Consider the following 23,179-nt stretch of genomic DNA (forward strand, 5'->3'; position numbering starts at 1 on the left):
CTTCCTCCGTGCCTGAAGCTACTTCAGAGAAGTCCTCCCAGCAAGCCCTTAAAGAAAAGCTAGAGGGCAAGGAAACAAAGAAGTCTGCTAAGAAAAGGGGCCCTCTGGTGGTCCCGACACCACCACTCCCTACCAATTCTGCACCTGCGGATGAGGTGGAGATCTCAGCATCCCCTGAGGACCTGGATCTCACTGATGCTTCACCCACAATAGGAATGGATACAAATACTCAATTGGTGGGAGCAGGTGACCCTGAGGCATAACCAGCCTCCTTGCATGCTCCATGCCTTCCCAGCCTCACGCTAATGTCATCATCCAGTGGAATTGCTGCGGTTTTTTCCATCACCTGGCTGAGCTACAGCAACTGTTAAGCTTTACACCTGCTTTCTGCATTGCCCTCCAAGAAACCTGGTTCCCGGCAATGCAGTCCCCTGCCCTTCGCGGCTATAGGGGATATTACAAGAATTGTAGTGACTATAATAGTGTGTCAGGCGGAGTTTGTGTTTACGTCCTGAACTCGGTATGCAGTGAACCTGTGCCCGTTCAACCCCCTCTTGAAGCTGTAACTGTCAGGATAAGGACGACACAGGAAATAACTGTTTGCAGCATATATCTTCCTCCAGATGGTGCAGTACCCCTGAATGCATTGGCTGCACTGATTCATCAACTCCCTAAACCTTTCCTACTTTTGGGAGATTTTAACACCCATAACCCCTTATGGGGTAGCACTGTGCTTAAGGGCCGAGGCAGAGATGTCGAAGCTTTCCTGTCTCAAGTCAACTTCTGTCCCTTAAATACTGGGCCCCCCACACAGTGGCTCATGGCACTTACTCAGCCATTGATTTATCCATTTTTAGCCCAGGACTTCTCCCGTCCGTCCACTGGAGAGCCCACAATGACTTGTGTAGTAGTGACCACTTTCCCATCTTCATGTCACTACCCCAGCCCCAATCCCCCCCCAGACGTCTACAGAGATTGGCTTTAAGCAATGCAGACTGGATAGCCTTCACCTCTGCTGTCACTATTGAATCTCCCCCACACGGGGTCATCAATATGGTAGTTGAGCAAGTCACTAGAATGATCATTTCTGCAGCAGAAAACACGATCCCTTGTTCTTTATTGTGCCCCGGTGAAAGTCAGCACCAGCCAGAAATCGCTGAGGCTATTAAAGAGTGTCAGTAAGATCCACAGTGACATAAGTGACAGCCTTCCCTAGAGCGCCTAATAGCTTTTAAATGGTTCCGTGCCTGCCTTAGCCAGCTTATAAAAAGAAGGAAACAGGCATGTTGGGTGAGGTACGTCTTGACCATAGGGTGCCATATATCACCTTTGCAAGTCTGGACAAAGATCAGACATGTTTGTGGGTACCAGACCCTGACAGATGTTACTGGCATTAACATCAATGACGTGTTATCTACCGACACAAATGCAATTGCTGAGCACTTTTCTGAGTGCTATGCCCGAGCCTCCGTATCAGAGAATCATCCCCCAGCATTTCGCACCCTCAAAAGGCGGATGGGAAGGAAACCCCTCTCGTTCACTGAACATTACAGTGAACCCTATAACGCCCCATTTACAGAGTGGGAACTCCTCAGTGTCCTTGCACATTGCCCTGACAGAGCTCCTGTGTCTGATCAGATCCACAGTCAGATGATCAAACACCTCTTGACATGTTGAGTTGGCCTGCTTAATCACTAGATCTGTCTCCAGTTGAGCACGTATGCCATCTGTAAACAGGAATAAGTGTCCCTGTATTTACTGATCAGGTGCAACATGCATGGAACTCCATCCCACAAACTGACATCTGACACCTGTGCAACACAATGCATGCACATTTGCATGCTTGCATTCAATATTCTGGTGATTGCACTGGTTGTTATGGTACCAGCATTTCAAATTTCTGATGACTCATCTCACTCATAGATGAACCTATGGGCTTGCAATGTTAATCACCAAAATATGTTGCTCAGACAAATTCCTGAAATTTCATTACTGTGCATTAATTACTTTTTGGCATTGCGATTTTTTTTCCATCACTGTATTTTGTATTTTGATAAGGAACACCCCCCCCCCCCACGAAATGGAAGACCAAAGGGGAGCTAATTAGCCTGCTTCACTTGACTGATGTGGACCTTAAAGATTTATCTCTTGGCATGATTACAAACAAACAAATTAACAGGACTCAAGACCCTGAGAATATAACAAGGCCCTATAAATTGTGTGCCAAGTTTCCTTGTGATACCATTATGCTGTCCACCACCAACATTAAAATTTTGGATGAAAATCATCCCCCACGCAGGCTCCTAAGGATTCTCTCTCTCTCTCTCTCTCTCTCTCTCTCTCTCTCTCTCTCTCCCCTGACTGCCCTGGGCTAACTCTATATTATTCCTAGCCCTATCCCAGTTCTGCTTAATAATTTCAGGAGTAATACGCTCATGCAAAGGTCTTTTATGGTCCACAAATAAGCCAGAGAGGAATTAAGGCCACCGGAACTGCCATACAGGCCTTAAGCTGCGCAGAATTAAAGGCAAAATTAATCCAGTGGAGAGAAATATTCCATTTGGTTTGAGCCTTGCCATGATAAATGATCAAAGGAGTCTTTAAATTCCTATTAACTCTCTCAGAGAAGGAAGGCTGAGGGTAATAGGGATGATAGTAATATGCTTAATAACATTACTAAACCAAAACTGTTTAAACTTGCCAGGGATAAAGGCCAGTGCATTGTTGCTATCAAGAACCTTGAGTGGTCCAAACCGTGAAAAAATTTTAGTTACATGGTAAATAGTTAAAGGAGCCGTGACTTCTCTGCTGGGAATCAACCAGTCGGGAAAAACCATCTGCAACAACCGATATATAACGATTTCTCACTTTAGCACGGGAAGGGGACCCATGTAATCAATAAGTAATTTATCCATTGGGTCTTGTTCACATTCAGATTGTAAGAGCCCCTTGCATGAGTTAGTGTTAGATGTACCGATTTTACACAGTTCACACTCACTGACTAAATGACAAATATCTGTATATAATGAAGGCCACGTGAGGTGGCAGCACACCTTAGCAAGTGTCTTATAAAGGCCCAAGTGGCCACCCAACACTGAACCTGAAAATAATGAAAGATGGAAGGCACACATTCTATAGTTAAACAAATTTTAGTTTCAGCTAATTTACCAGTCTCATGATACAGTATACCTTTTCTCAAAAAATATCCGGGAACCACCTCCCCAGCCAACAGATGCTTCCTAATAGCCCAAAATAGGGATACTGATCTTGTTTAACCTTGATATCAATAAAGAGCTGGGGAGTCTCGGTTAAGACACTGTAAACAGGAGAACTGGCCAGTACAAAACACCCTTCACGTTCCCGAGCTTCTTCATCAAATATGCAACTAAACACATTAGCAACATGATTATTGGAGCCTTTAATATGACGAACTTGGAAACAAAAGGCGGATACGTGAATGGCCCACCTAGTAATCCTTCCAGTTTTCCTACAATGTGCTGAAACCTAACTCAAGGTGTGGTTGTGGGTCTCCAAATCAAAGTCGCTGTGCTTCTGTGCTCGAGATAAAATTTAATTTCTCTAGAGTAAATAAGACAGCCAATACCTCACATTCATAAAACGAATATTTCAGCTCAAGGCCTACTAACCTCATTGAGGCTAAAGCTAGAGGGTGCCCTTCACCTGAGTCGTCCTGCAAAAGTAAAATGCCAACTCTGGCATTTGAAGCATCACTCTGAACTATGAACCTCTTCCCAAAATACTTATTAGCCAGTACCGGAGGGTTACTGAGGCTAGTTCTGATGGTTCAAAGTCAGATTGCTTACTCTCTCCACAAACAAAATTTTCCCAATTTTTATCAAGGTTATTAAGGGGGCAGCAAGTTAAGTAAAATTAATAATGAACTTCCTAAAACGGTTGTCCGTATCAATGAATCTGGCCCTCTCCCTTAATTATTCTTCAGGGGATGAAATTTCCTCAGATCAGAAGTACATTCTTGATCAATCGTAATACTGTCCCTGGAAACCAGGCAACCCAAGAAAGAAATCTGCTCCTTAGCGAGAATAACTTTTGATGCCTTAACATTTAGCCTTGCAGAATGAAGCCTCAGCAAAACCTACACAACATAAGAAAGGTGTTCATCAAAAGAGTGACTATAAACATCAACATCATCAAGATAACTTTATGTGCAACCAAATTTAAGGTTGCCCAATACATGATCTTAAAGTTGTGAAAAGACAGCAGCAAATGAATCAGAAACTGACCTACCAAAGCCTTGAGTATCAACCAGTCCTAAACCTTGTGACTGATTACTGGCTGAAGTGCCCTCTTCCACAATATCCACTTCATTATCCAAACCCAATCAACCGGTACTAACACGTAAATCTTTCACTCTAATAAGCAATTGCTTAATAGTCTCCTTTGGCCGATCCACTAAGCTAAAGATTGTTTAAACCGGCAAGGCGATTACTCCAGTGAAACAACAGCACCTGAACACTGCACAGGTGGCTTCGAGTGGGCTGTTAACTTCCAAAAATTGAATGTTATGAGACATTTCATCCACAGCTATGGAAGCAGTAGAAAGAGTGGCCCCTACCTCACCAGTGGTATCAGGGAAAATGTGAAGAGGGTTATCCAATGCTGCACTTAACCTGGCTGCTAGCTCCATGATGCCACCTCATAGTTCATGTTCAGGTTGCTCATGTTTGAGATATGATATGTTCAAACAACTTCTGTGTTCCATGCCCATATATGGCTCTCTGAAGAGTTTAGTATGGAAATTTCAAGTTCCAAAGGACAAATGATTCTAAAGGAGTAGACAACTCTTCCTTCTGCCTTTTTACCCAGTAAGAATGAAACCCTGCTACCATTGAAACCTCAAGATAAAGGTTGGGGTAGGGAAAGAATCAATGGAAGGGTGGGTTCACAATTCTTGCACCATTTGTTGTTTGAAGGATCACATTTATTTACACTGCACATGATAGCACAGAATAAAATACAGTGATCACCAAATATCTCAGAACATAAGAGACCGTTAAATGAAAGTAAACCCTTTAAAATTTTAACAACAGGTTGACATGACTAAGCTTTCAGTTCTTGCTATCTCAAGGAGTACATGCCAGCAACAAATAAAAAAACTCATAATAAACCTCAGAAAAATCAAACTATGGAAAATCCAGGATGGAATGTGACAGTAATTGCCACTCACCATGTAGCGGAGCCAGAAACTGTGCGTGTTGGGGGGGGAGGGGGGGGGTTGACAAAGGTCTTGTTGGCCAAAAGCTCATTTTCTGACAGTTTTTTGTTGTGCGTATCTGCGACTCAGCACTCTTTGGTGAGAATAAGTATCCGTTCCATAATACTGTTAAAAAGTTATTATCAGGATTAGAATGTTTGCTGGATTGTTCTCTGTTGTACAGCTGTAAAAACCTTTTCAAGATAAAAAAACATTTAAATAACATTAATTGGCTGTTTCATTGGTTCTTGGTATAATATTTTATACATTATGGATGAAAAAACACACAACACTGGTGCAATATTCTACAGTTTTTATTATTTTATATAGTAAATGCCGTAGAATATGACACTAGTGTTATTTTTTCTTCAGTTATAACATTTAAATAATATAATTGCATTCTCAACTGTAATGTGAGAGAATTTAAACTACATTCATTAAATTATAAAACAGGAAAACAAGATAAATGGTAAAAAAAAGTATTGAAGCTTAAAATTAACATAATCATGATTATGTGAGTGAGCAAAGTAACCATATGAAATGACAGGATACAGACCATTCCCCACAGTTTGAGTGTGTGAGAACCAAGCCCTAAACTCAAAACATTCATCTTATGGCATCAATAACACAGCTGTTTTAATTCACTAACAATCTGACTCAAAAGAAGGGAGATTAATAAAATTTAACATCACCTTGATGACAAGCATTAGTTCATTGGTACTATTGTTTTCAAAGCAACCATCCCCCCCTGCGGGTTCGGGGGTTAGAATAGGCCCGCGGTATTCCTGCCTGTCGTAAGAGGCGACTAAAAGGAGTCTCAACTGTTTCGGCCTTATGTGCAGGTCCCCTCTCGGGTTTGACCTCCATCTTTCTAAATTATTCCGAAGAGCGAGCCAATTGGGGAAGGGCGCCTTACATGGTGCACTGTATCCGTCGTGCAATTAGACCTTTAGCCGGCTTTCTCGTCGTTGCAATGGTGTCCCGCTCGTTTTCGATCTCTTGGGCGATTACCACGCTGCACTCTGCAGTGTTTCTTTTATCTGCGACGACGACCTTGGACAGTTTTGCACCTAAGATCCAGCACGGTAGCCAGTCCGTTGTGGTGGGGCCGCCATGTACCCTGTTGGTTGTAGCCCCCTGACAACACAGGGATCGCTCTACTGATGCCTGCACCGTAACCTCCCCACGTATGCCAAGGAGTAGATGCCCATCTCCCTGGGGCATCGGGACTCCCGGCAATGGCCATCCTGCCAGGTGGCCTTTGCTGTGGCTGGGTGGCGCCCGTGGGGAGGGTCCTTGGTCGGAGTAGGTGGCATCAGGGCGGATGACCCGCAATGAAGCGTGGTACATCATCTCTCGCTGGCGGCCGTCAGCAGTCTCTAAGCGTTCCAAAGCTCACTTTAAGGCTAATGTGTATGACCCCAAATCGTTCCCCTCCCTGGCCACACCATGGGAGGAACGAAAGGCTATGAATGAGAGCGACAGGTATTCGCCCCAGTATCTCGTCTGTACCAGAGCTGACGGGGAATCGTTTGTGTCTGTGAAGCCTCAGTTCTTTGTCGAACATTTAGAGGACAAGTTCGGGGAGGTGGAGGGCTTGTCCAAGATGCGGTCAGGGTCAGTCTTAATAAAAACGGCATCCTCTGCCCAGTCACGAGCCTTGCTCGCTTGTACGAAGTTGGGGGATGTTTCTGTCACTGTCACCCCCCATAAAAGCTTAAATATGGTTCAGGGAATTATTTTTCACCGCGATCTCCTTTTACAGTCCGATGACGAGCTGCGCGCCAACTTAGAGCGACGAGGTGTACATTTTGTCCGGCGTGTTCATCGGGGTCCGAGGGACAATCAGGTAGCTACCGGTGCCTTCATCTTGGCCTTCAAAGGTGATATCTTACCAGAGAAGGTCAAGGTGATGGTCTACCGGTGTGACGTCAAACCCTATATCCCTCCCCCGATGCGGTGCTTTAAGTGCTGGAAGTTCGGTCACATGTCCTCTCGCTGTACTTCTAGCCTCACATGTCGAGATTGTGGACGCCCATCTAATCCCGATACTCCATGTGCTCCGCCTCCCGTCTGTGTCAACTGTGGAGAGCCTCATTCCCCTTGCTCGCTGGACTGTAGTGTCTTACAGAAAGAACGCAAAATCATGGAATATAAGACCCTGGACCGACTGACTTACACTGAGGCTAAGCGGAAATTTGAACGGCTACATCCCGTGCGCATGATGTCATCTTATGCCTCCACTGTCACTCCTGCTCCAGCTCCTTCAGCTGCAAGATATACAGTCAGCTCTCAGAATCAGAGGACCTCACCTGCCCCCTTGACAATGGGGGCCCCTTCTCTTGCTGTTGCTCCCACACCATCAACCTCGGGAGCAGCACCCACTAAACCGTCGGGGACACCAGTCCCCCCTTCTCAGCCAGAGAAGTGTAAGTCTTCTTCAGCTTCTCTCGCTCGGAAGGGATCCCTTGGGTCACTCCCTTCCCAGGTTCCTACCAGCGGCACAGCAGACACCAGCCAGTGGCTGAAGCAGCCACAGGTCGCTGGTCGACGGGCTTCGCGTTCCACTTCGGTCCCAGAGACTGACTCCAATAAGCCCTCTCACCAACGGCAACCAAAGGAACAGCGAGAGAAAACGACTCTGAAGACCCGTAAGTCCAAGACACCTGCGGTGGCACCTACTCCACCGCTACATAAAAGCTCTGCATCTGAGGATGAGGTGGAGATCCTTGCGTCCGCTGAGGACCTCGATCTCGCCGATCCCTCAGACGCAATGGATAGCACTTGCACGGGTGCTCCATCGGATGCGGCAGGTGACCCAGCGGCGTAATCTGCCTTCCCAGTCCCGTCACGCCTTTCTCCGCAATGGCCAATACCATCCTCCAGTGGAACTGCAGCGGTTTCTTCCACCATCTAGCTGAGCTCCGCCAACTTATCAGCCTTAACCCTTTCTTCTGCATTGCTCTCCAGGAAACTTGGTTTCCAGCAATGCGAACCCCCGCCCTCCGTGGCTATCGGGGTTATTATAAGAACCGAGCAGCTTATGAAAGGGTGTCTGGTGGCGTCTGCATATATGTCCTTCACACTCTGCACAGCGAGTCTGTCCCTCTCCAGACGCCTTTAGAGGCTGTCGCTGTACGCGTGTGGACGCCACAGGCTGTTACCGTCTGCAGTCTTTACATTCCACCGGATGGTGATGTCTCGCAGCATGTCCTGGCTGCACTGGTCACCCAATTGCTGCCACCTTTCTTGCTATTGGGCGACTTCAACGCCCATAACCCTCTGTGGGGTGGGTCAGTGGCAACAGGTCGAGGCGCCATCGTTGAGCATTTATTGTCGCAGCTTGATCTCTCGCTGTTAAATGATGGTGCCTTCACACACTTCAGTGTGGCGCATGGCACCTACTCCGCCATTGACCTTTCAATCTGTAGCCATAGCCTCTTACCGTCTGTCCAATGGAGTGTGCATGACGACCTGTGTGGTAGTGACCACTTTCCGCTCTTTTTGTCACTACCACAGCGTCACTCTTCTGGGCGCCCTAGCAGATGGGCTATGAATAAGGCTGACTGGGACTTGTTCTCCTCCACTGCCGCTTTTGAGCCTCTCTCTACTGATGACATTGATGCGGTGGTTCAATCGGTCACCACCGGCATTGTTACTGCCGCCGAATCTGCCATTCCCCGTTCTTCTGAGTCCCCTCGGCGGAAGGCTGTGCCTTGGTGGTCGCCTGCGATCGCTGAAGCAATTAAAGATCGCCGGCGGGCGCTCCAGCGTCACAAGCGACATCCCTCCATAGACCACCTTATCGCCTTCAAACGGCTGCGTGCGCGGGCCCGCCTCCTTATCCGCCAAGGCAAGAAGGAGTGCTGGGAGCGGTATGTGTCCACCACTGGCCTCCATGTCACTCCATCGCAGGTCTGGGCCAAGATTCGCCACCTGTCAGCGTCCCTGCGCTCTCACTGAATGGAGCAGTTTGTACTGACTCCGACGTCATTGCAAATCGCTTAGCAGAGCATTTTGCTATGAGTTCCGCTTCTGCGAATTACCCCCAGGCCTTCCGCTCCATTAAAGAGCGGATGGAACGTCGGAGCCTTTCGTTTCGCACCAACCACCTAGAATCTTACAATGCTCCATTTAGTGAGTGGGAATTTCGCAGTGCCCTAGCTGCTTGCCCTGATACCGCTCCTGGGCCAGATGGCATCCACTGTCAGATGCTGAAACACCTTTCAGTGGACTGCCAGTGGTGCCTTCTCGATCTTTACAACCATCTTTGGGTCGAGGGGGAGTTTCCGTCGCAATGGCGGGAAGGCATTGTCATCCCCGTTTTGAAACCTGGAAAGAACCCTCTGGAGGTGGACAGCTACCGTCCCATTAGCCTCACCAACGTTCTTTGCAAGTTGCTTGAACGGATGGTGAGCCGGCGCTTGAATTGGGTATTGGAGTCTCGGGGCCTCCGCCACCGACAATCTGGTGAGCCTGGAGTCGGCCATCCGTACTGCCTTTGCCCGCCGTCAGCACCTGATCGCTGTCTTTTTCGACATCCGGAAGGCGTACGATACGACATGGCGTCATCACATCCTTTCTACGCTTCATGGATGGGGTCTTCGGGGTCCTCTGCCGATTTTTATCCGCAATTTTCTGTCGTGTCGTACCTTCCGCGTGCAAGTCGCGGCCTCGTATAGTTCCTCCCACGTCCAGGAGAACGGTGTGCCACAGGGTTCTGTTTTAAGTGTCTGTCTGTTTTTAATAGCCATTAACAGGCTTGCTGCGGCCGTGGGAAATTCTGTCTCCGCTTCCCTGTATGCTGACGACTTTTGCCTTTACTACAGCTCTACTGGCATTGCAGCTGTTGAACATCAGCTACAGGGCGCTATCCGTAAGACGCAGTCTTGGGCTGTAGCGCATGGGTTTCAGTTTTCGGCAGCCAAGACCCGCGTAATGCATTTCTGCCGGCGCCGAACAGTCCATCCTGAGCCGCGGCTTTATCTTGCCGACGAACTGCTTGCTGTGGTGGAGACCCACAGGTTTTTGGGGGTGGTTTTCGATGCCTGGTTGACTTGGCTGCCTCATATCCGGCAGCTCAAACAGGCGTGTTGGCGGCATCTCAATGCTCTGCGATGTTTGAGCCACACCCGCTGGGGCGCCGACCGCTCTACCCTGTTGCGGCTCTACCAGGCGTTAATCCAGTCCCGTCTGGATTATGGAAGCCTGGCTTATGGTTCAGCATCCCCATCTGCGTTGCGGGTGCTGGACCCCATTCTCCACAGCGGGATACGCCTTGCCACTGGTGCTTTTCCGCACCAGCCCTGTGGACAGCATCCTAGTTGAGGCAGGTGTCCCTCCACTGCGGTTCCGACGCCAACAATTACTGGCTGCTTATGCTGCCCATGTTTTTAGCTCGCCCGGGCATCCAAATTACCGTGTCCTGTTCCCGCAGTCAGTCGTCCATCTGCCAGAATGTCAGCCCCGGTCGGGTTGTCCGATCGCCGTACGCGTCAAGGAGCTTCTCTCCGGGCTTGGGCTTGTCCCTGTTCCTGTTCTACCTCCTTTCCGGGCACCTCTGCGTACACCCCCGTGGTGCGTTCCTCGCCCTTGCCTTTGGCTAGACTTGGCACAGGGCTCGAAGGACTCAGTCCCTCCAGAGGCCTTCCGCCGCCGCTTTTATTCCCTCCTGGCCACGTATCAGGGCTCTGGCATTGTTTACACCGACGGCTCGATGGTTGCTGGTCGAGTCGGTTATGCGCTCACTCTAGGGGACCATTCCGAACAACGTTCCTTGCCGGCTGGCTGCAGCATTTACACTGCTGAGCTGGTCGCCATCTTTCGAGCCCTAGAGTATATCCGCTCCTGCTCAGGTGAGTCCTTCGTTATCTGTAGCGATTCCCTGAGCAGTTTACGAGCTCTTGTCCAGTGTTTTCCTCGTTCCCGTCTGGTGATGGCTATCCATGAGTCCCTGCATACTCTTGCGTGTTGCGGCCGCTCTGCGGTCTTCGTGTGGACCCCAGGCCATGTTGGGATCCCCGGCAACGAGAATGTTGACCGGCTGGCGAAAGAGGCGACTAGTGCACCATCTCTGGACGTCGGCCTCCCAGTGACAGATTTGCGAGCATTCCTACGCCGCAAAATTCTGGACCTTTGGGACACTGAATGGCGCGCCCTGCCTTCACGCAACAAACTTCGGGCCATCAAGGGGGCTACCGGTGTGTGGCGCTCCTCCTTGCGGGTCTCTCGCAAGGAGTCTGTTGTCCTCTGCCGGCTGCGCATTGGGCACACGTGGATGACGCACGGCCACTTATTGCGACGAGAGGACCCACCTTTATGTCACTGCGGCTCCATTTTGACGGCGGTCCACATTTTATTGGACTGTCCACTTTTAGCTGTGCTCAGGCAGTCGTTCGCACTGCCTGACACGCTCCCTGCCCTTTTAACAGATGACTCGGCTATGGCTGACTTAGTTTTACGTTTTATTCGGGCAGGGGGTTTTTATCATTTAATATGAGTGTTTGTGTTTTATTTTATTGTTTTGTGTTGATTCTGGCTTTTGGCCTACGGTTTTCAACTCGGTTTTTAATGTGTTCTCGGTGGTTGGCTTTTCCTTTTTTTGTTACTGTGGTCGGCCAACCACCGTGTGCTTTTATTTCGTTTTGTCTGATCTCTGTCGGAGTCTTTCTTGTCCCGTGTCGTCTGACGTCTTCCCTGTTCGTTTTTATTCTCTCTGGGCGGTTTTAATTGTTTTGGAAAAAGGGACCGATGACCGTCGCGGTCTGGTCCCTTTAATCCCCCAAACCAACCAACCAAAGCAACCATCATAGCAATTGCCTTAAATGTTGTTGGGAAACCATGGAAAACCTAAATCTGGATGACTAAATGAAGACTGGAACGTCAATCCTCCCAAATCTGAGTCTTTGTTCCACATTCCACCCTCCTCCCCCCCCCCCCCTTCAAAACACACACACACACACACAGACAGAGTCTGCCAGCATTATGTGGACACTGTAATGTAGCAGTTTTTTCTCCCCTACTACTACTACTACTACTACTACTACTACTACGATGATTGTTGCACAAGACACCAGTAGTGGACAGGCCTGAACTCATATGTTTCAAGACATTTCCAGCCTCAACAAGAAAATCTTATCTGCGCTGTAGCCATTACTGAATGCTTTGTGTATTCCACTTTGCTTTGTGTTATGCATTGATTGTTGTTTCCTTGTCTTCCTTTCAAGTGAGTGAAGAAACTAAGCCTGGTCCATCATGGGGTTTCAGTGTGACTCTCAGAACACCAAAAGCAATCGGTGACCCCTATGACAGTCTATCAGCTCTGCTTTGGCAGAAGCACAAAACATGGGTGTTGGTTGCTTGACCTGTGAGAGGGAGGTGGGGCTTGTTCCCACTACCCTACTGCCCTTGGGTGGTCCAAGTTGCCAATTGTTTATGCTCCCTGCCAACTGCCACGTTACAGTGCCCACACTGTGCTCAGTCCATTATTTTTATTATAGAAAAATTTTCAATGTGTTGAGAAGCTGTTACTCTACAGTAGAGTGAAAGGTTTGTTTTTGACACATGTATATTGTTTGCTAGTTTGATACACATCAACATGTTTAAAATATATTGTTTGTTTTGGGGAAAAAACTTCTTGTAAGATTTTAGGGAAAGCATGAAATTTCTACTGACAATATATCTGTTATATTTGAGGTAATTAATGTTTATTCTTTTTGTTTGCAGTACAGTGCTTTGGATACAAGCCCACTGAGTATCTATGTGATGCATCCATTCTGGAATCGTGTTGTAGAGGTAAAATTATTTGGCCTTTTTCAAAATGTTAGTTATGTTGTTTCAAATTTTAAAAATTGAAATAATTCACTTTTACATGTGCATACTGCAAATTTTCTTTAAAACAGAGTGAATAGTGAGTAGCAAATAAAGAGCAAAGTCAACTTCAGGGGTTTTAAAATTTTGTTCTCATGCGAAGCAGGAAGTTTAAACATATTGATATATGCAACTTGTAACTTCTCTCTTGACCAGAGCTTGTGAGTTATGTATTGTTTTCATACATTTACAATTTATTATGCCTCATTCTCTTTTCTACTTTTATTTTGTGTCCAAAAGAACGACACTAATTCATGGTTTCCATGTACATAGTTTGGCAGCTATTGTTCTTCATTGCCATAGCCACTCAGTTGCCACTTTATGCAGATGCTAAGAACATAAGTTTCTTTCAACTGGGGTAAAGAAACAGTTAACCTGACAACAGTAATACAATACCAAAAAGAATAGTGAAAACTGAAAGTTAGACAACATAAAAATATATTAAAGATAGAGAGAGAGAGAGAGAGAGAGAGAGAGAGAGAGAAATGTATCAGATTTTGTTTTTTTAAATAATGAGAGTTGCAGTTCGACTTCACCTACACTGTTTTTCTAAATAATGAGTGTTGCGCTTTCACTTCACCTACCACTGAATGTTGTACAAAATTCTGTGCCTCCAGTTGATAAGCATTCCATGGTACATAATGTGACAGAATCATACTGCTCATTTAAATCCATGAACATCACAGTGCACTGATGTGGAGCAACAGTGTATCTGACCATTGTTCAGTGATGAGCACAGCACAGCACGGTGGTGGAGCTGGGTAAAGCAAATCATGATTTGTTGATGCAGTATGCTATGACAACGTGCACATAGCTGTGGTCCCAACAACATTTAGTACGCTGATGGCATTCTTAATGGGCGGTAATGACATGAATTTTTCTCCTTATTCTAGTGTAGTAGAGGCTTTATGATATCTGAATTCAAAGCATTGGAAATTTAAAAATTTGTGCACAATATGTAATCAAATTGGAGGGAGGCAGCCAGTGTGCCAGCTAGGAATGCTCCTCAACAGCCCCTACAATCATACATCAAAGAAAACAAATCACTTATTCTTCTACACTGTTTGCAAGGTGAGAGAAGTTTTTACCATACACTGTAGGAGACCTCATCTCACTTCTTTAATTGTGTAGAATCACAACACTCATTTATTTTTTAAGAAATGAAACATGAGTATTAGAATTACTTTTGGATCAAAGGAGACCACTCACTGAAAAGCAAAAGCATTGAGTTGTCAACAGGTTATCCCTTGACAAGCCAGAATAAAATCACACAGAAAATACACACACATGCACACTTGCTCGCATGCGTGCACACATTCCTATGCCCCTACATAGTTGCGACTGGACTAAGCTGTATTTCGACAGGTGCACCAGTTGTGGTGAGATTAGTGTTGGTTGGGTTGGGTAGAGAGAGGAGGAGGCAGCGAGAGGGTGGGCTGAATGGCGAGCAGCTTGGAGGGGGAGAGTCAGTTTGCCAGCTAGGAATGCTCCCCAACGGCCCCTACAATCGTACATTACATACTGAGCCCATATTCCTGCCACCCCTCGTTTCCCACATGTCTAGCCAACAAACCGGCTGTCTTCCTTAGAAGGATAACTCTGAAAGCTAGCTAGTTTTCTCCTTTTTGTGTGCATCTATTGACAACTGAACACTTTTGCTTTTTGTGGAGTGGTCTCCTATAAGCCAAAAATACCTACTTTTTACAATAACTTTACAATAACATTTATAAGTATTAGAATTATAAGGCAAGGAAAGATATATGTGAAAGCCGAAGAAACAAGAAGACATTTTATTTTGTCATCATCAGGCCTGATTCAGTTGTGAACTGAAACTGTCCAGAATGACTATGGTTATTTTAAGGTATAATGCAATCAAAAACAAGATTATGTAATGTGCAAATTTGCTCTGTGTTGCTGTAAAATAAAGTGGATAGAAAATAATAAACATAGAGGGCACTGCCCACTGGCAATGTGGTCAGTTTTGCAGTTGCATTCATAATCCATGCACAAATGCATACAACATGCTAATAAATTTTATGACCTGGGTAGTTGATGTCAGCCTTTGATGGCTCACCTGAAGTTATGTGGCAGATTCCTGGATGAAATATTGTGCTGGGTAGAAAACTGCACTCCTGAACATCATTAACTGTTCAGTACACTGGGAGATTCAAAAATTCAGATTCATTACATAGAACGATGATTATGGTCTTGTCAGAGGTTATTTTAAGATGTCATAGAATTGATCCTGTGTTGAAATGTATGGAACACCTAGCTCTCTTTCTATTATCTTTTCTTGAATGAAGAAATAATTAATTTGAATATGTTTATTGTTATGTTGAAATAGAAGATTTTGTGTCAATCTCAGTGTAGCTTGATTTAATCTGAATAACTTCTGTTTCAGTGAACACTTCAGTCACATGATCTTTATGTCATTATTTGGAAATGTGTGCTGTCCCTAATGTTAGACTTGACAATGGTAACTTGCCTTATAGTTACCTGCGAAAGAGCTCCACCAATGAGAATGATGATACCACCTGTTGTAGGAGGAACAGTCATGTTACATGCACCAGTTTCTGTATCATTATAGCTCTTAAGTATTTTGCTGGTCCTGCTTAGACTATAAACATTGGCCAAATCGGTTGTACCAGGAGTCTGTCAGAATATTTGTTTCACCTCTATTGTAAGGCAACAGAATAAAGTGATCTTGAAAGGAAACTTATATTATATGCACTATTAGGACTCTTTTTCAGTCATTGGATACATAAGTATGCCAATTACTATGGGGAGTCAAATGAAAAAGTTAAATACTTTTTAATGAACAAAAGTGGAACCCAAGTGTATCATTTTTTGACATAGTCTTCCCATCATTCAACACACTTCCTCTAGTGCAAGAAAGTGCACAGATTTCTCTGGAAAAAAGAAAAGGAAATCATTTCGTTTGTGTGTGCAGCCACTCGTGCACTGCCTGCTACAGATCATCACCTCTTCGAATAGTACAAACATTTGGGAATCACCTTTTGTGAGGTCTGGTGAGTATGGCAGATGGGACAGAGTATTGGAGTGCAGGTCATTGAAGGCTGCAAGTGTTGCACAGACTGTATGAGGCCAAGCATTCTCATGTTACAAAATGACAGCTGTAGTTGTAAGTCCACATTGCTTGGTTCTTATTGCAGGTTGAATCTGTTTTTTTTAACATATTGGAATATGACACACTGGTGATAATGTTTCCCTTGTCGTGTAGTGTTTCAAGACAGCGTGTCATACATCCCAAAAGAGAGTCCACAGGGCCTTCCCTGCAGATGACTGCACTGTAACTTCTTGGGTTTTGGTGATGAGAAATGGCACCATTCCTCACTTGCTTTCTTCATTTTGGGTTCGTAGTAGTGTACCCAAGTTTCATCTCCCATAATGATTCTCATGAAGAAGCCATCACTTTCTGCTTTAGATCACAACAAAAATTTCTTTGCAGGTGTCAACGCGTTGCTCTTTTTGTTCTGAAGTGAGCTGCCGTGGCATCCATCTTGCAGATTCTTTGTGGAACTTAAGGACTTCATGAACAATGTGATGTGCTGAGCCATGACTAACATTCAGATTTGCGGCTATTTCATCCGCCATCACATGGCAATTTTCCATCACACTGTCCTCAAATGGTGTAGTAAACTCAGGTGTCACAACACTATGTGCCTGGCCTGGCACTGAGCATCTGTCGCGGAAGTCACGTCATTTCTAAACTTTCTACTCCACTCACATATGCACCACCATGCATTTCAAAAGTTTTTGTACCTTCACTGCTCAGGAAACATATGAGAGTATGTTATTCTTCCTTGGTGCATTCACAAGTGGGGTAGCTATTTTGAGCTGGTGTTGTGGCCCCATTTTGTTTGTCTGTAAATCATTGGTAACAGTACTACAGACTTTCAGAACAGTGGCATGAAATGTTGGTTTTTAATTACACTTTTAAGGTCTTCATCATTCCTCCTCGTACTTGGCGAAAGTGGAAATAACTTTTCTCTGTACCTTCAACTTCTGTTTCCTTTATTCTTGGAGTTCGAACAGGTGTGCATTCTTGAGTATTGAAACTTGCAATAATTTCATTGCACATGTCTGCATTTACTGCACCATCATCAGAACATGCTTTAGCTAAAGCCAAGTTCTACATCTGTACTCTGCAAGCCACGTTTTGCTGTGTGGAGAAGGTATGTCTGGTTCCAGCGTGATTTACCAGCTTCTGTGTTGCAATTGTGAATGATAAATGGGAAAAATGACTGCTATGAAGTGACCGTACGAGTCTATATTTCTCTAGTTTTTCCCATGTCATTATCACAAGGGGAAATAGTATATTGCCTGACTCTTCTTTGAACATAGGCTCTTGTAATTTTAACAGTGTATTTCTCTGTGACGTAGACCATCTCCCTTGTAATGCCTGCCACTGTAGTTAGATAAGCTTCATCTCTCATGTTTATTAAACATACCCTTGGTGAAATTTCTTATTCTTATTTGTAGCTTCTCTAAAACACTTGTCAGTCCAACCTGATAATGGTCCAAGACTAATTAGCGGTTCTCAGAATCATATATCCAAGGAGTTTATATGATACTTCGATACGTCTTTCAGAGATTAATTATATTTCCTTTGAATTATTCTTCTTAATCTCACTCTGGCGTCTGCTTTTCTTGCAGCTAATTCTATGTACTTTTTCTACTTTGGCATACTCCGGAAGGTTATTGCCGGACATTTTCCATGATTGGCTGCCAACTGTGTAGTTGAACAATAATGAAACTTTCTACCTACTTACGCACAATACGTTTCTTTTATCTGTAGTGTGTGTTAATTACTAGTCCCCGCATCAAGTTACAATTTTCTACAGGTCTTCATGCAGTTAGCTACAGTTATCTGCCATTGCAACTTTCCCCATTTACACCAGCATCATCCACAAATAGCCAGACTTGCTTGGAGCTCTGGAAATTACTTTTATATCTAAAGATTTTGTACCATTGAAGAATGACTTGTCATATTCTACCTGCTAGAAAGTTCTGAGCTCGATCCCTGTTATTCTGTTAACTCATATTTTGATCAAAAAACTGCTGTGTCAAACTGTTGAATGCCTTCCAGAATTCAAAAAACTCATGATCAACATGGGTTCCTTTATATCTGCTGCCCTTTTGGGGGTCTTGTGGACAAACTGAATTGATTGAGTTTTACAAGATTGGGATTTGCAGAAGCCATGCTGATTCCAACACAAGTGGTTTCCATTCTTCAGAAAGATCATAATTAATTAGCATAAAATATGTTCCAAAGCTAAAACGGATTGATGCACTGTTCCGATGATCTTTCGTGATACTGGGAACGCCATGCACCTTTTTCCAGCTACTTAAATTCATTCATTTCTCCTGCAATCTGCACTAAAATGCTGCTAGAATGTGTTGTTTTATGTTCAGGTAGCTCATAACCCCTGGTTGCCTTAAACAATTTTAGTTGATTTTTTTATTCCCCTGTTACGTATCTCAAAATCATTTTGACATTTGTGTTGTGATTGTATGGATGAGTGAGAGAACCATACATTACATTCTTTCTATCTTGGAAGACCAAATTCCGTATTTTGGTTTTCTGTGTGATATCTTCCAATTGGGTGCTAGAATGGTCTCTGAGTGACTCAGTAAATTATTTTACTGACTTTTTGTTAGACCATAACTGTACAGGATTTTTTGTTAGAATGGTCAGCACAAATTTATTTTTGAATTTATCGATTCTTCTCGTGTAATTGTTCTTCCTCCCATGTTTTCTTCATTAAACTCTTGTTTGTTAACAAGACTTTAATTCACTACTGTTGAAACGTGTTATGTCTTACCCATCCCTCACAATCTTACTTTCCTCATACAAATTTGAAGTCTATTGTATAGTGCTTTTGAATTTTATCCATTTGTGATACATATCTTTGTACCCAGAGACAGATGTCAGATGTTAACCACTCAATCTGGGTGCCTTTCTTAATATACATTTTAACAACCGTAATCAGTGATGCCATAACAGCCTTATGGTCACTTGGGTCTGTTAAACATGAAAATATCGAAGAGGTTGTTGTCATAAGTCAGTTCTTCTAACTGCTCTAAATAACTTTCAGAGCAGACATTCTGAAAAATCTCAAACAAATCATTGTCTTTGTCACTCATATGAATTGTATGACTCCCTTTCTAGAGTTGGAAAGTTGAAATCTCCTGTTATTACAGTGGCAGGATAAGAAATTTACGTGCGTTATTCACAGAGTTTTCTCGTAAGTGTTCTGCTACAGTAGCTCCTGAGGCATGTTGTCCGTAAAAGCATGAAATTACTGTGTTTGACCCACCTTCAGTGCTTACCTTTACAAAAATTATTTTATATTGAGAATCCATAATAACCTCACTAGAAACTATTGAGTTCTTTATTTCAGTTGTTGCACCACCATGGTTAGCATCTAGATTTTGCTGCTTGACTGCTTCTGGTTTCAGCTAGCCTTCTCTTACTAAGCAGTATGTGGACATTATTATTATTATTAGTAATGAGACTAATGGTGGGACCTCACCGAGGATGCTCCTGCAGTTAATAAGTAGTTAAAATTTTCTCATCCTGATCTCTATGATGTATGAAGCTGACGTATCAGAAAGCCATCAGCAAGGTTACTCTAAGCCTCCGTCTCCCCCACCTGCCCCTTATATAAAAGAGCCCGCCATATGTTGTGCACACCTCCCTTTTTTAAGGTAAGAATAACCTCTTCATAGATTTTCTAATAAAATTTTCAGTGTCTTATGGATCTAAAGGGAAACAAATTCATCGTCCACATGAAGAGCCACAATAAGTATTTTTTTCATAATCAGTGTTCTTAGTGTGTAAGTATAAGTCTGCATCACTTTTCTTGAGTCCTGCTAATAATAGAAAAGCTCCAGAATGAATGTTCCAACATTTTGGAGCTCACTTGAGACTGTACAAACTCTTTTTGAGCCTCAAACTTTATCAGTATTAGACTTCTTGTTATTGCACTGTTTAATTTCTTCTAGTTTTCCATATAAAAATGCAGTAGGTTCTTTGGCATTGTAATTTACATTTTTCTCATTTACAGCAACATTGTATAATTCCTTTATTATGTTAACAATGTCACCATGGTGATTAACTCCTTAATGACAAGCCATACCTTATATTTGCCTACGTTGCCATTATATTTGGATTTTATTCAGAAAAACCCATTTATAAGGAATGGCCCGTGATCTTTTTTGTAAATTTGTCAACTTTCAAGTCTGATATCTTCTTATAACTTCATTTTATTCTCCATAGTCTGTTTCCCCCTGATATTGTATTTAATGATTTGTACTCTTTTGTAACCTTCAGGATCCTCCTTATCTTTGACAGTTTACCAACTGTGATGGTGGGGTTTTAGTCTCAAGTGGAATGATTTGTGAAAGCCTTCTTCATTTCTACCTTCATCATTTCTATGTTCCGAGTCTTTAGGAGAGTCTCCCTCTTCCTCTGTGGAAGACTTCTTGATTCATTTTCTCAGTGTGATGCAGAAGCAAATCATCTGGTTTTGTGTGAAGGATTTCATCTTTGGAAATAATAACATTATTGTCCCCTGTATAAAATTTCCATAGTTCTCATCTGCATCGTATCCTACAAAATCTCGCTCTACTGCCTGTTTTCCATTGTCCTTTGTCTCTGAAATGGAAATAAACATAACATGTGGCCCCTATAGTATGTAAGTGCTTCATTTTTGGATTCTTGTCCATCTGTATTCATGTGGACTAGTATATTCAAAAGGCTTATTTTCCACTCTGATTTAAAATGTATAGCAAAGTTTCTACCAACAATTAGATACACCAAAAGTACATGATGAGTTTCACTATTTGGGCCGCAAAATGACACAATGACCAAGGTAGAGAGGATTTAAACAGCAAGAAGAATGTTTCTGGAAAAGAGAAATTTGCAAACATCAAATACAAATTTAAGTGTGAAGCAGTCCTTTCTGAAGATATATGTATGGAATCTATTTTGTACTAAAGTGAAACATGGAGGATAAGCAGAAGACAACAAAAGCTATTGAGATGTGCAGATACAGAAGAATGTTGAAAATTGGTGGTAGATTGAATAACTGCTAGTTTGTGGAAAAATTTTGTAAAGTTGATATCAAACTAAAGAATAACTTTAATTAAATACAAAAAAGGCTATGACAGAAATGAAACACACGATGCAGCTGCAGAGGTTAAAATTCTTGTAACAATAAGAGATTTGAATAATGTTGAAACTGTTTTGGAAATTTAATAGCATTGTTGCTCATTGCACAATTATAAACACACATTATAAATATATTCTTTCCTTTTATTTTTCAAATTTATGACTTAGTTATTTTTAATTTTTTAATTTTCCACCTCCAAAGTAAGTGAAAGTAATTGGGTAATGGTCTTTCTGTTTCAGTTTTGCCCAAAATGGATTGCCCCGAATGTTCTGACATTTGCTGGTTTCTTGTTTACTGTATTTAATTTCATTCTGTTTTCTTATTACGACTATGAATTTTATGCATCAAGTGATGATCACCCAGAAGTTGCTCCCATACCAAGATGGCTTTGGGCAGCTGCAGCCATTAACATTTTTTTAGCCTATACTTTGGGTAAGATAACATTATTTTCATTGTTGAGTTTATTGTCTTTATTTTTTATGAAATAATATTCATAGACAGATGTAAATTATGTAAGGGAGTAAAAAATATAAATAAAAAGAAAATTGATAAATGTATGCTGGGTGAAAATTCAAGATTTAGATGAACTAATGTAACATAAGCTTTATGGCATGCAGTTTGTTGTTTTATCATTTTACACTATTGTTGTGAAACACTTTGAGGTAAGGTTGGTTATTTACTTTTTAGTTACCGTGTTGTTATAACAAGAAGTATAAATATTTCCAGAATGAGATTTTCACTCTGCAGCGGAGTGTGCGCTGATATGAAACCTCCTGGCAGATTAAAACTGTGTGCCCGACCGAGACTCGAACTCGGGACCTTTGCCTTTCACGGGCAAGTGCTCTACCAACTGAGCTACCGAAGCACGACTCACGCCCGGTCCTCACAGATTTACTTCTGCCAGTATCTCGTCTCCTACCTTCTGTAAAGTTTGGAAGGTAGGAGACGAGATACTGGCAGAAGTAAAGCTGTGAGGACCGGGCGTGAGTCGTGCTTCGGTAGCTCAGTTGGTAAAGCACTTGCCCGCGAAAGGCAAAGGTCCCGAGTTCGAGTCTCGGTCGGGCACACAGTTTTAATCTGCCAGGAAGTTTTAGTATAAATATTGTACAAATATTCAAATTTGATATGATTGTTTGGAAACAATAGAGTAGTGTAATTTTTATTGAATAAAACAACTGATCACAATTTAATACAAAGGAATTATAAGTTAGGAAAGAGAACAGTGCAAGTAGTGCCCATGATTGATGCTCTTGTTTCTCGAGATATCAATAAATATGTTCGAACATAAGAGACGGTCATGCTGATGCTCAGATAAAACGACTTTTTTTTAATACATTTGCTACCATAAGTCAACTAAATCATGAGGGTGGCTTTTGAATTTTGGTATTTTTTTTTTTTCCCTCAATGTAAACAGCTGAATTTTGCAATGAACATAGTCTGTGATGTTTACATATCACTGCCACTTCCATAATGTATCAAGTTTTTGTATTGCATTATTGTTTGCTTCATTTATTCAGTACCTGGCACAGCAGTAAAAATAGAAGCCAAACACACAGTTTCAAAGAAAGCAACCTAAATATTAAAGTAAAATATGGCGTTTCAGTCTTCGATCGCTATTCTTTATTTTCAATAACCGGTTTTGGGCTAGCTGCCCATCTTCAGATCTGTTAGACAACGTTAAAAATGTAATTAATAAGAGAGATACAGTTAGTGATAAAATATCTTAGTTTACAAAAAGAAATTTTGGAACGTATTAAATGCCAACATACCATATGTTGTAGTTACAGAGTAACTTGTCCGTACAGAACACACAGTTCACTGTCATTAGTAAAGTAAATTTCAATCTGTTAAAACATTATATCGCAGTATTTAAGAGTAA

At 43.0% G+C, this 23,179-nt stretch overlaps 1 protein-coding gene and 1 non-coding gene across 2 annotated transcripts in view; one reads left to right on the plus strand and one right to left on the minus strand.

Moving 5' to 3' along the window:
- Nucleotides 1–23,179, plus strand: part of LOC126194717 (ethanolaminephosphotransferase 1-like) — a 103,228-nt gene that overhangs the window by 23,756 nt on the left and 56,293 nt on the right. Inside the window, exons 2-3 of the mRNA XM_049932963.1 lie at nt 12,959–13,027; nt 21,540–21,732. Of these exons, the coding sequence (XP_049788920.1) occupies nt 12,959–13,027; nt 21,540–21,732 (262 nt within the window). The remainder of the gene's footprint in view (nt 1–12,958; nt 13,028–21,539; nt 21,733–23,179) is intronic.
- Nucleotides 22,092–22,166, minus strand: Trnas-uga (transfer RNA serine (anticodon UGA)). Its single transcript has one exon. It is a non-coding gene; the product is annotated as a tRNA-Ser (tRNA).

The sequence above is a fragment of the Schistocerca nitens genome, chromosome 7, assembly GCF_023898315.1.
Source record: "Schistocerca nitens isolate TAMUIC-IGC-003100 chromosome 7, iqSchNite1.1, whole genome shotgun sequence".
NCBI classification, from domain to species: domain Eukaryota; kingdom Metazoa; phylum Arthropoda; class Insecta; order Orthoptera; family Acrididae; genus Schistocerca; species Schistocerca nitens.